The 13,820-nt window shown below is 46.0% G+C and overlaps 1 protein-coding gene across 1 annotated transcript in view; it reads left to right on the top strand.

Moving 5' to 3' along the window:
• The window catches only part of LOC119660543 (basement membrane-specific heparan sulfate proteoglycan core protein-like), a 447,358-nt gene extending 436,108 nt beyond the window's left edge, over nt 1-11,250 (top strand). Inside the window, exon 5 of the mRNA XM_038069178.1 lies at nt 10,505-11,250. Within this exon, the coding sequence (XP_037925106.1) occupies nt 10,505-10,722 (218 nt within the window). The 3' untranslated portion in view covers nt 10,723-11,250. The remainder of the gene's footprint in view (nt 1-10,504) is intronic.
• The last annotated feature ends 2,570 nt before the right edge of the window (nt 11,251-13,820 follow it).

The following is a 13,820-nucleotide window of genomic DNA, read 5'->3' as shown; positions in this document are numbered from 1 at the left end:
AGGTATAGTCAACCCGCCGATCAATATGCGACGCAGGGTCAAGATTCTCCTTCTGGTCAAGATGACTACTTCGGTTTTTCCTAGCGCAAGGTTGAAAGCGTGAGCAGTCATCCATCCGCTTACCCGACGCATCAATACGCCAAGTCTGCTTTGCGCCTGCCCAACAGTGCGTCCGGCAACAAGTGCCGCAACATCGTCTGCATAACCGACCAGGCGCGACTTTTCGGGCATAGCGTCTCATAGAGCAGGGAGATAATCCTCCAATATCTGCAAGAGATAGCTTGGTGAAATGAGTTTTCTAGTGTTCCTAGCATATCTCTCCATCTTACGGAATTGAAGGCATTTCTGACCTTAATCGTTATGAGGAGCACGTCGAGATCGGCGGCTGTGTGCCTCGGTTCCATAACAGCATCCAATGTGAATCTCCCTGTTCTGAACCCGGACTGCCTTGGGGATAAATCCCCGGCAGCGCAGATTGCTTCAGCGAGTCTACTCCCGATGAGCTTCTCAAGCACTTTTCCGGCCATGTCAAGCATATACGGCGGTCGGTATACAGACGGGAGCTCCGGATCTCCTTTACCCTTATTTACCCACGCGAGTCTGACCACTTTCCACCGACAACGAAAAATGACCTCTTTCAAGCTAGCGTTGTTGTTGTTGTTCTTCATAGTGAGAACCGCTTCTTCGAGCTCTGTCATTGTGAAGAAGGGGTAATTCTCGACGCTTTCCGCGCTATTTACATCAACCCGTACAGTGTGTCTGGGGAACAATGCCCGCATAATCCCATCCATCTGGTCGGTACTTAGTATGCAGTTCCTCCGCAAAGTCCCGATTTTCCTGGCGACAAGCTTATAGCCAAGTCCCCGCGGGTCCTCATTCACTTCGTTAACAAGGTTCTGCCTTCCGCAAGCTTTGCTTTTTTTGCGCTGCGGAGTCTCCTTTTTGCTGAACTATACTGCGCCTTTATGGCGCATGCCTCTTCGTTGGCGTGCAAACGTTGTGCCAAACAGCGGAGCTGATGACACTTCTTCTGCAGGTCGGGAATTTCTGCCGTCCACCAGTACATAGAAGGCTTGTCGCGCCTGGAGCCCCTCCGGGACATGGAAACCTGACGCGCCGTCGTTAGCAGCTGCAACACTATCACCCCCCGGAGCGCCTGCCAGTGCGGCCTTGCCTGCTCCAAGAGCTTCGACGAACTTTCCGATGTTCACCCTCGTGACATTCCACCGGCAGGCAAGTAACGTCAACCACTTCGAACGCGATGTACTGGTGATCACTTGCCGGGAACTCTCCTAGGACTCACCACCCGGCCGCCGATGATGTCAGAGATTCCGACGCAAAAGTGAGTCTGACTGAGCCATGCCCCATTCAAGAGCCCTAGCATTAAAATCATCACCTACCTGCTTCGTCCCTCCGTGCTCGAAACGGCGTCCTCCAGAGCATCAAGTCTCTTTTGGCGTCAGGTAAACACTAGAAAACATTATCCCTAAACACCAGATCCACCCGTTCCCCTGGTCTTCGGCAAGAACACGAAGTCGAACGTCGTCCCGAATCCAGATGGCAGCGTGTCCCATAAGTCGAGATGTCTTGTTTCGGTATTGCTCGTTAATCAGCACTAGATTAGCATTTACTTCCGCAGCGAACTGCGCTAGGAACTGGTGAGCGGTCGCACTCCGGTGCATGTTAATTTGTAAAATGCGGATCATGCCGTTCGCACCCCAGCCATCTCCAATTCCGCCCTAAACATTGGACATGGTCCCGAGCACACAGTGTGTGTGCCGCTCTCACCAGACGCGCCACTCTCGTTTTAATTCCAGGTCTTCGCTTGATGACCCACTTGGCCGCATCTCCGGCATGCTGTCCTCCTGTCCGGGCCCTTGGAAGCTGCTGACGTGTGTCCATAGTCCAGATACCTGTAGCATTCGGTGGGGATAATCCGCATTCGCATCCTGCATACTACCCACCCGATTTTGATTCTCCCGCTGCTAAGGAGTTTCCTCGCGTATTGCTCGAGGACTTCCACCACGGCGAGCTTTTTACAGAGGTGATACCTACCCGGGCATTGATTACCTATGGACATTTACCCTTCAGCGCTTCCTCTACTTCGACCTTTTCTGTGACAGTCAAGATCTCGGATTTCAAGAGAGCACATGAGCTCTAGGATCGAAACAAGAGCCTTCTCCCGCAATAGCTCCTTGACCGCTTCGCAGAAGGTACGCAATCAGTGAAGGTGGTAAATTGTTGGTGTCTTATGAGAATATAGTCGATTTGCATTTTACTGTTCCCACTATAAAATGTCGGAAGATGAGACAATCATTTGATAAACCATGTACTCATAATTGCAAAGTCATGGGTGTCCGCAAAATCGATTATACGGCTATTCCCTTTGGATCTCGTCCCCTCACATTGCCTGAGTTTGAGGTACCTGTTAGACGATCTTGTCCACGACCCAAGGGGACGAGGTCCGAAGGGAATAGCCATTGACATCGTTTCTATTTTCTTTCAGTTTCGCTTCGCTAACCGGTATTCCTGCTTGGGCACTTTAGGCCCTTCTGAACTTTTAGTTCCGTTTGTTGGACTCGTCAAGACCTCTTTTTAAGGTTTTGTGGCTCACTCAATTCACTTTTTTCCAAAACGGCTAAACTGATTCGAACGAAATTTGGTAGATAGATGGGAACTCTGAAATCCTACGTGAGTGGTATAAATTTAGGTGGAGTTTAAAGGGGGCTCCCCATACATGCAAAGGGGAGATTCACAAACTTTTTTCACCTGATATGGTCGCCCAGGGTATCAAATGAAAGGTCTTGATTAATACTTTCCGCAACTGATATTAGTTTTGTCATGAATTGCAAAGTGTGCGAGTAAGGAATCAAAATGTACGCACTTAAAGTGAAACAGGGCTCATTTTCGGAAACTACCTAACCTAAAAATCAAAAAAAAAAAATAAGGGTGGTGTGCTTAAAAGAGATCTAGGCCTCAAAATATATCCCATTCCGATATGTGCTCAAATAAACCCCTGTTCTCCGTTACACTGAGCAGTATAGTTTGATGGTGGTTATATGTCTAGTGTTCACTAACTCGCCAGGTAATGCCCCCCATTACTGCACTGCTTACGAAGGTAGTATCTACCACTGAACCTATCCTCCCTCTCCGGAAGGTATAGGTACTCCCGATATTAGCAAGAACAATGTCCTGCCAAGAAAAAGCTTCCAGCGATATGAGTACCTTGTTGTTAGAAACTTTGCTTTCCCACTCGGTAGACCATGCGTTGAAGTCTCCCGCAATGACAATAGGGGATCATACACGTATGCTTTCCACAAATTCTTTATTGCGTCGATATTACCGTCTACAATTTGAAGTTGCCGCACCAATTCTCTCCAAATATCCTCCTTCCTCTTGATCTCATGAAGGTTCCTGCACTTCACAGTTATCTCGTCGGTTAACTGCTTCACCGTAACTTCTTGACCTAAGGATCTACCAACCAAGTTTTGGTAGCTCAGCGTCCTTTCGTCCTGCGTTTACGGAAGCTCCAAGAGTAGTTCTTCCTTCTGCATTTTTCTGATCCGGGTGACATTGTTCCACTCCCTCCATAAGTGGTTCTTTGGGCCCTCGGCTTTTCTTTGATGTTGGAAACTTTGCACTAATATCCTTTTTTCTTTTTCTGCTCCTTTTTACGCCCTCTACAACTTACGACTTTGGACTTGTTTGAGTGGCTCGTTACATTATTTTGGTAGCAATACCTGCCGCAATGGAGTCATCGTAGGAGTTTGTAATTGTCCTGTATACGCTACACATTGGTTCATCGAGCTTAATCTACCTATGACTTTCTGCAGGTGTCTTCAATATATCGATGAATATTACGCTTCGGCTCGACGAATTTTGCTAGCAATGCATCAATTCTCTCGTCGCTGGCATGCAATATCCTCTTTGTCCTTCAATATTAATGGTATTTTAGTTCCTTCATTCATATTTTTGTTCGGGTATTTGCCCAAACTCCGACACAGGCTTGCGTTCACGGACTACAGCCGTGGCAATCGCCAGCCTTTTGCCTCCCGTTACCCCATAGGAGGTCCTATTCATCTAGTTGTCCTTTCCTCTCTTTGAACCCCTCTATAGTTCTCTAGGCTTTCAGTAATAGTTCCCCCTGTACATCTCCTGAATTACCTGGACTAACTCAGATATTTCCATAGTTTAGGGCGTATTACCTCCACTAAACCGCAGTTCACCTGTCTCGGGATTGTGACATAGTGGCGACCGAGTGCCGCATTAACCGAGTTGCCGTATCGCCCATGCGGGGAAGAAAATGGGCGTTCCACTGACACGTGAGGATAGGAAGGCCGCTTACAAGGCGATACAGATGGATACTGTACCAGCTTGCGTCAGTAACTAGTGCATGGGCATGTACTTGGGACGCAGTTACTGCGAACCAGTCTTCACATACCAACCGCTTCTGGTTTTCTAATCTGGGTATTCCTCCTATAGCCGTTTTTGTCCATATACATGCAAAAGGAGGGTGTCATTTTAGTCATGGGGGTATCAAACGAAGTGCCTCAGTTAGCACCTTCCGAACTCGGTCCAAGTTTTTATATTTATTTGGAAGGTGGGGAGTGCGGGGGATTTTATTTTATTTACTTTATTTTATCAAACCCCTGATCTGGATGTAATCGCGAGGTTTCTAAATTCCCATCCAGCGTATCAAGTCACCGTTGCTTCGGCCGGCAGTTTGGTCGGTTACCGTTTACTTCGATGTTCAAACTAATGTTGGCAAGTGAATTCCCGTTAGCGAAAATTACGTGACCATACCATCAGAAACGCCTCACTCGCAGTTTTTCCACGATCAGCGTAATCCCATATAGATCGCGGATATTCTCATTTTGGATGTGATCAAAACGAGTCACGCCACCAGCACAATGCAACATCTTCGTCTCCATTCCCACAATACGCCTTTCATTGTCTTTTATAGTCTGCCAGCACTCAGAACTATAGACAGCGGCAAACGGACGACATTGCGGTAAATTTTAGATTTGAGACGTTCGTTGATACGTCGATCACAAAGAACACCAGTTGTGAAATGCCACTTCATCCAGGTCGCATTAATTGGCGAAGCAATTTCAAAGCGCAGTTCTCCATTGGCTGATAGCATTGACCCGAGAAATTTAATTCGCTCAGTTCTGGGCAGGTTATTGTCGCTGAGAGCACTGATCAATTTGAATAGCTCGAGGCAATACTGTCAGCCAATGGAGAACTGCGTTATGCTTGTCATAGAGGGCAACAAAAAACCTTTTATACCTGAAGCGTGAAGCTTCCGGTTTCCCGAATTTTTCCTTTTTGGGGCCAGTTGATTCCCCAGAGCTGCCTCCTCTTTGTCTTGCAGTCGCTTAGTTGATCGGAGGTCGATGACCTTTTGCTTTGGTGTCACTTGAGTCGTCTGTGACACTGTTGGGGCGGGGGGGGGGCTGTATTTCCCTTAGGCTTTCTTACTTCTTCCTTTGACCTATTGTAAAGCACCCTGATAGCTCTCACCATGTTCTTAACGGCTTGGTGTTTGTCCTTGATGAATTTGGACACTTCAACTATTTTACTCCCAAGCTGCATAAAAGGTAGTTGTTGGATCAATGGAATGGTTGGAATTTCATCATCATCATCAACGGCGCAACAACCGGTATCCAGTCTAGGCCTGCCTTAAAGAGGAACTCCAGACATCCCCGTTGTGCGCCGAGGTCCACCAATTCGATATTCCTAAAAGCTGTCTGGCGTCCTGACCTACGCCATCGCTCCATCTTAGGCAGGGTCTGCCTCGTCTTCTTTTCCTACCATAGATATTGCCCTTATAGACTTTCCGGGCTGGATCATCCTCATCCATACGGATTAAGTGACCCGCCCACCGTAACCTATTGAGCCGGATTTGATCCACAACCGGACATCCTCATGTAGGGAGCCAAAAATTCTTCGGAGGATTCTTCTCTCGAACGCGCTAATGCACGCAGTTCTGGCTATTCGCAGTTCTTCCGCGGTGAGATATACACAGGATCAATAACCATTATTACTCGGCAACAGTCGTCTGCAGTATGCAACTACACGGATTAGCCTCGTATAGTTGGAGAATTTATCGAGCACTAGATCCTGTTCTTCTGCCGTAACGTGTGGAAGCTGCTTCTTTTCTCTAGTTCCATGGGTTCAATGCACTTCATTGTTGGGAAGCTGGCAGTATCGGATGTGAGAATCTTTGGACTATTCCACCATAACCCAAATTCGTTTAGCTGTGCTGGGGTCAATCCTCGTGTACCGTAATCAGCAGGGTTCTCGTGCGTCCCCACATGATGCCATTGTTCCGGTATGCTGCTTGCATGAATTTCACTCACTTGATTCGCGACATAAGTTTGTCCTAATCAAGAAAATATAATCGCTGAATCTGTCCAGTAGTGGGTGGCAGTATCAGTCCAACTGACAACTGGGCCTTAACTTCATCAGTTTGTCTGCCATTTTTGGCTAATTCTGGCGGTAGCTTCTCATCCCATTCCAATTTCTGAAGTCATAATTTTTGCATAAAGACTTTTCCTTTGATCATAATGGGCTGCAACAATCCGAGTGGATCAAATAAAGATGCGATCGTTGATGCCACTGTTCTTTTAGTTGGCCCGCCTGTGGATAGGGTCTTTGCATGAATGTTGAACATAAGCACGTCTCGTTGAGGATGCCATTGCAATCGCAATGCCTTTTCTCGGTCTTCCTTGTTGAAACTAAGTGGGTGTGCTGATCCCCGGTGATGCTCTGGTATGGTTTCCAACACTTCGTCTAGGTTCGAGTTCCACTTGAGCAGATCAAACCCTCCCATTCTAAGCAGATGGGTTAATTCCGTGTAGAGGCCTACCGCCTCTTTGACAGTATCTGTTTCGGTCATTAGGTCGTCAACATAAAAATCCGTCTGCAGGTATGCTGCTGCATTAGGAAATCGATCTTGCTCGTTCATGGCCAAGTGGTGCAGTGTTCTGGTGGCCTGGAACGGGGCGCTTGCGGTTCCGAATGTAATTGTCTTTAACCGGTAATGACGAATTACATCTGCTTCGTTTGGGCGCCACACGATCCGTTGGGAATCTACATCCTTGCTTCCGACTCGTATTTGTCGGTACATTTTTGCCACATCTGCTGTTAGCACGACGGGGTACAAACGCCATCGCAAAAGAAGTGCGATGATCGAATCTTGTATGGTTGGTCCTGTCATCAACAAGTCATTCAAGGATTTCCCAGATGCATTTTTTTCTGATGCATTGAAGACCACTCGCACCTTAGTCGTTGTGCTGGATTCCTTGATGACTGCATAATGTGGTAGATAATATGACGGTAAATCTATTTCATCCTTTGGTATTTCCTCCATGTGTCCGAAATCTAGGTAATCTTGCAAGCATTCATTGTACTCTCGAAGCAATTTTCGGTTTCTGAGCATCCTCTTCTCGTGCGTTTCGTATTTCAGAATCGCAGCCTTACTTGATAGTGCCAGGTTTGTCCTTGGGTCAGCTTTGAGTGGGAGTTGCATTTTGAATCGTCCATCTTTCAACCATTTGGTGGTCGCTTGATAGTGCGCTTCCCATTCCTCTTTCTCCTTACTAAGCATCCCTCTGGGAACTACCTCTTCCTGAATCCAGAATTTTTCAAGTATTTTGTCCACATCGTTGGCCTTTACAAAACTGATGCTAATATTGTCTCCTGGTGGGGCTGCTATCGGACAGAGAGAATCCATCGGATCTTCGTTTTTTGTGCTGTTGGAGTTCCGTGAATAATTGCGTCCAATAGAATATCCCCGTATATATCTGCTCCAAGGAGAACATCAGTTCTGTCTTTAGTTCTGCAATTTGGATCAGCTAGGTCTGCGGGGGTCAGCCCAATGTCACTATCATTGCGTATCGTCGTATCGGAAGAGGCTTCGTGATTGTATCAATGATTAATGCGATGGTATCTATTTCACCATTTGACCATTTTTCCTTCATGGTTATTGGTATTTGTCCTCTACATTTTCTGGTTGCATTTCCAATTCCGGATATGATCCCTGAGGCACACCCTCGTTTCAACCCCAATAAATTTGCAGTATATTCCGTAATGAAGGAATTTTGGGAGCCTTGGTCTATTAGCACGCGCAGTTTGATGAAGTCGCCGTTGATATTGGGCAGCTCAATTATTGCGGTTGCCAATAGCACCGTCCACATGTTTTCCCGATTCACGAGGTTGCTCTGGGACTGGTCAGAATGGTTCGGGTTTGACTTTTTCGGAGCTTCAGACTTGTCCCTAGTCGTAGGATGCAGTATAGAATGATGTTTCTTTCCGCAAGTTTTACACGCTGCCTTTGATGTGTATTCGTAAACTCGATGTGCACGCATGCAGTGGGAGCACAAGTTACTTGCTTTAACGACTTCTCTCCGCTTGTCTATGGTGTAATCTTGGAATGTCGGGCACTTGTATAGACTGTGGTCTGATTTACATAATGTGCACTTTTCGTATTCGTTATGGGTAACAGTATGGATCTCCACTTTCTTGGACTTCTTAGAGGAGGAGCACTTGTTAACTTCTTCAATGATGTGGCACTAGGTTTCCAGGAATTCTAGGAATGCCTCTAACTTAAGTACGACTGCTGTAACGCCAATTTTCCGTTGCCATTCTGCTCTCGATTCTCGATCAAGTTTGCTCAGCGGAATGAATATCATGACTGCGTCGAATGGGTTAACCTCCATGTCTTGGAAATTGGTGATCAGTTCGTTGGTCATATCAATCATTCTTTTGATGCCTTCGGCGTTTACCGCAGTTTTTATGTTCCAAAACTGGGCCAAAAGTGACTGGGCAATAATGCGCTTGTTGTCGTATCTCTTCGTCAAGAGATCCCAAGCTGTGAAATAGTTGGCATCCGACATATTAAGATGCCTAATTTGCTGAGACGCTTCTCCCTTTACTGATGCCCGAAGATACTGTAGCTTCTGCACTCCAGACAGTCTCCCGTTGTCGTGGACAAGAGATTTGAAGAGGTCTCTGAACGAAATCCGAGCTGAGCAAGTTCCATCGAACGTTGGAACCTTAATCCGCTCCAGTCTGACTGCATCTTGTGTAAGGTTCCATCCGCTGAATCGTTGGTGTGTCCCGCTCGCTTCCTGAACTCTGACAGCCTTTCAGTAAATTCGATGCTGTACACTTCGTACTTGGCCTCGGCTCCGTCGCATTCCGTCAGATACTTCTGCAAAAGCTCCTTGGTTTGAGCCAAGTTCTGTTTGGCTGTGAAATGGTTGTCTTCGCATGTCTTTCATTTTCGATGGAGTACTTCCAATTTCGTTTGGAAGTAAACCTCGCTATGTCGAGTCTTAGCATCCTTCTTTAAGTTCCGTATGACCTTGAGGAACTCCTCCAGATTGTGCTTCTAGAGGACGGTAATGGCTGAATCCGTTCCGCTGCTGGTTGGCATCACGCTGCGCTGAGGTGTCGTGTTAAACCTATGGGGGGTTCCGAGCCCCTGCACCGTAGCTTTACTCCTTCTTAATTTGTCCATGTTGGTTTTATTTTCTGGGTGTCCTTCCCAAAGCCATTTTGTTTCACGTACCAGAGATGAGCAAACATTAGCCCATGCACAGTCAGAAAAGAAGAGTGTATGAACGAACACATCAATAGGTATGCCCCTGTCCGCCACCTGGGGTCCCGCCTGATGGGAGATCTGGCTGCTCCTCCCAGAGGATCTATGAGGTCTGATCTGTGAGGAACTCTTCACTCTCGACCTTTTTAGCAGAATACATGTGTATGAGATGGAAAATCATTTATGCTTAATCCACATTGAAGGTTCTGTGTTCTCTAATTACTATAAGTCAGTATCAGCTAGGATAAGTATAGCAACGTCTAAAAAATATGAAGCCTGCGCCAGGATAATCTTAACTTTTTCACGAAATATAGAATATCTTCCAAATATTCTCCAATTCAGATGAAATCAATTCAATCTCATGGATAAAAACTTGAGAATTCCCAGTATTGCTATCTGATATAAGTGTGCAAACTCTAAGCACACACATTGTTCTACGTCTCCCGGTTTATCTCCTACAGTAAACATTGTATCATTTAAACGGGAGAACAAAGATAAACTCAAGTTTTATCTCCACAAATAACATTTTCGAACAGAATAAATATTATTTAAATACAACAGGCATAAACAGCAGAGAATGGGGATTAGGGAGGATGCGCTATAGAGTCGTTTGCGAGGCCAAGTACTTGTGCGTGCTAAGGGGCGAATTATATAGCGTACATCACAGATACACACTCGTACATATTGCAGCATCCCCGAGATAAGTAGTTTATCTGTTTTGTTGCAGAATTTTTGCGCTCCTCCACTGAACTACCCGAGTCGCCGGCATAATGCTGGCATTCGTTATTTTTTGTCCTTGTGTTGTTATAAATTCGTGTGTATCCTTTTTCTAGTTTTTATTCGGCACAGATGCATATTTCATTCGTACTTTCTCCGTTCTGCTCTCTTTAATTACAGACTCCGCCAGTGTCGTGGTACACGTTATAAATGGGGAACATCCAGCCGCAATGCAGCATGGGAACAGTAGCGCCAACAGCATATCATCATCTTTACATGTGTCCAGGACATCATCAAGGACCGCTAGTAGCCATTTACAACGTTTAATGGTCCAAATAACATCACACTGGACAATGATGGCACTGACGGCCGTCTGCGCCATTAAGTCCATTAGGTGATTAGAATTAGCTTAAGAACTGTACAAAGTCTGGTTAAGTTATTCGAATAGATTGATATTAAAAAGAACACAATATGGCCGGGGTCATATGCATAATAACATCAGGAGCGTGAGAGAGGGTAGCTAATTTAGACTAGATAATACTGTATGTAAATTTACTATTAATGATAATGGTACGATACCAATCTGTAATAATTACGTGTTTTATCTGTGAAAAATTATGGAGTCTTGACCTATATTTTGGAATTAGGGCACGGTAAATTCGAGATAGGCATGTCAACAAGAAGCAGCCGTAAATATGTAATAAATTAACTGAGCTCTGCATTGATACCATCTATTTTCAAATTAGTACTTCCTGAATATTTCTTGCCGAAGAATAGTTCGTGAAAATTTCTCGGAAGCAAGATTAGAGAGAAAGATTTGTACATATAAATTAAGATAAGATTCGATATATATATATGACTTGTATCTATCGCTAAATAAATCTACTATCTTGGAAATGTGAGAAAATCAGTTAAAGATACGCGCGTAGTTTTTCAAATGGAGGTGAGGCTAAAATTCTTTTCAAAAAAAGGGAAAACGAATTTGGATTCATTTTTGTCTCGAGGTCCACCAATTCGATAGCGCTAACAACTATCTGGCATCTTGGGCTACGACTTCGCTTCATCTAAATCAGGGTTTGAAACATCTACTTTTCCTACCAATAAATTTTTTTCAAATCGCCGTTAGGGAGACACCTACCGTACCCGCCGGAGGACTGTCAAGACCAGAGTCTCGCCTGGCCAATCCGTTACGTTCATCCCCTCTATGTTCTTATGCCCGGGAACCTAAAGGAGGGTGACCTAGAGCATGCCGCCCAGACTGTTCAGGGTGTCTTTGCACTGCCCCACCAGTCTGCAGGATGTCGTCACTGAGTACAAGGCCTTAATGGCCGCTTGGCCGTCGGTCGGAATTGCCATGTTACGCTTGGGGCTCGGATCAGGCTCCAACCATGGACAGACTTCCAATATCGCGAGTACTTCCGCTTCGAATACACTGGCGAAACCTGGGAGACCATACGACTCGGATATCCTGTGTGTATTCCAGAAAACCCCCGCGCCGACTCCACAGACCATCTTTGATCCATCGGTAAAGAATACTGTATCATGATCTTGCAACACGCCGTCGGTCTTCCACTTTGATTCTCGTGAAGTTCAGCTTGTTTGTAGCATAGTCCGTGGGTAATGTTCACATTTCCCGAGGTACTTCGTCTAGTATGTTATCACGGCCGTACGACTTCGTTGCCCAGCATCCGGACACACGTAGTCTGATGGCACTGCAAGCTACAACGTATTTAATGCGGAAGTCTAGAGGGGGGAGATGCAGGAGTATATTGAGAGCATCTGCCGGGCGGGACTGCAGAGCCCCAGTAGCACGTGGACACGCGGTTCTTTGAATCCAATTAAGGTTCATCCTTTTGTATTTTTTGCTCAAAGCCTGCCACTATACAATAGAACTGTACGTCAGGATCGGACGCACAACAGCGGTAAACATCCAGAATACCATCCTTGGCCGGAGACCCCATTTCATTGCAAAAGATCATTTCCAGGCATAGAAGGTTATACAGACCTTCTTAACTCTCAGTTTCATGTTCAATCTCCAATTTAGTTTTGGATCCAGGATTACACCCAGATACTTTAGTTTGGAGGAAAAGACCAATCTTTATTCATTCAGCTGTGGTAGGTGGAATTCAGGTGCCGTTGCTTGGTGGTGAACTGTATCAGTTCCTTTTTGGTTGAATTTATGCATCTTGCGGACCACAGGTAAACCTTTCCCAACGCTCCTTCCACCATGTCGCTCATAATGGACGGAAATATCCCTGACACTAATATCATCAAGTCGTCGGCATACGCTACGACTTTCGCATCGCTACTGTCGCTCAAGTGGTTGCTTCCCAGATCCGACTGGGTTATCCGGATACTTAGCAAGGATATACTCCAATGTGTAAGATACTCACCAATTCAATGCTGGTCAAGGCTTCCTTGATGGCGTTGGTGCTAACGTTGTTGAAACCTCTGTCTATATCCAAGAAGGTAGCTAGGGTATACTCCTTGTACTGCAGTGGCGGTTCAACCGTGCCAATTACCCCGTGAGAAGCGGTTTCAGTGGATTTTCCTTTGAGGTGCTGCTGCCTCATGGTGCTGAGGGACTTAGAGAAAGGCGTTCTCGCTAGAAATATCGCGTGATTACACTCAGCTGTTTATAGACTACCCGGCCGTATAGTCGGTGATTACCGATTTGGTAGTCTCGCAAAACTCTGGTGGCTGCAAACCTTCCAAGCAAAGTTCTGACTCACAGTCCTCCCCGCTAGCGGGAAAGTGCTTCTTAAACCAGCAGCTCCAAGGTTTCACCAAAAGATTCTGTCCAGGAGCCTTCTGACTTTTTAAGAAAGAATGGGTTCTTATGTTCCTTGGACATAATCTTACCGAGCCTCGCGGTTTCGCTGGTGCTTTCAGTGTTCTGATACTAGTCCAACCAAGACCGCCTCCACTAGAAAATGGAGTCACTTTAAATGGTCCCCGGGAGGTCACGAGTAGGTTGGAAAAAATCCTTATGCAAGTTTGTGTTTGGCGCCGGGGTTAGGCGCTAGTTATGAGTCCATTCCAACTGAGCCTGTACTGGCCACACTTCAAGAGAATTCGAATCTATTATCCCGGAGTGACTGTCGAGGAAATCGTCCTAGAAGCAGATGGTGTAGAACAGGAGAGGATGGGTGGAGAAGACCTGGAAGGAGCTGAGGCACAATACCGCAAACCGATGACGATAGTAGGTATATAGGTACCAGTGATCGCTTCGAGAAACCCAATTAGCGCTAACAATGCCACAAACTCCTAACTCCCGGGGGGCAGAGTCCAGCCGATTCCGATCTTCAGACCTGGACCGTAGCATTCACGAAGTAAAACAGCTCTCCCACCCTGCAGCTAGAAATCTCTCTGAGGTCTCCAAAGTATGGTTTGTCTAATGTCTGTAGCTTGAATTTAGCTAGAGCATTAGGGTCCCCCTCCCCTTGCACCGACTCCACAGACCATCTTTGTTCCACCGATAAGAAATACTGCGTCA

This window comes from Hermetia illucens, chromosome 6 (genome assembly GCF_905115235.1).
Source record: "Hermetia illucens chromosome 6, iHerIll2.2.curated.20191125, whole genome shotgun sequence".
Classification (NCBI taxonomy): domain Eukaryota; kingdom Metazoa; phylum Arthropoda; class Insecta; order Diptera; family Stratiomyidae; genus Hermetia; species Hermetia illucens.
Note: the sequence above shows the minus strand (reverse complement) of the source record. Positions and strands in the feature narration are given on the sequence as shown.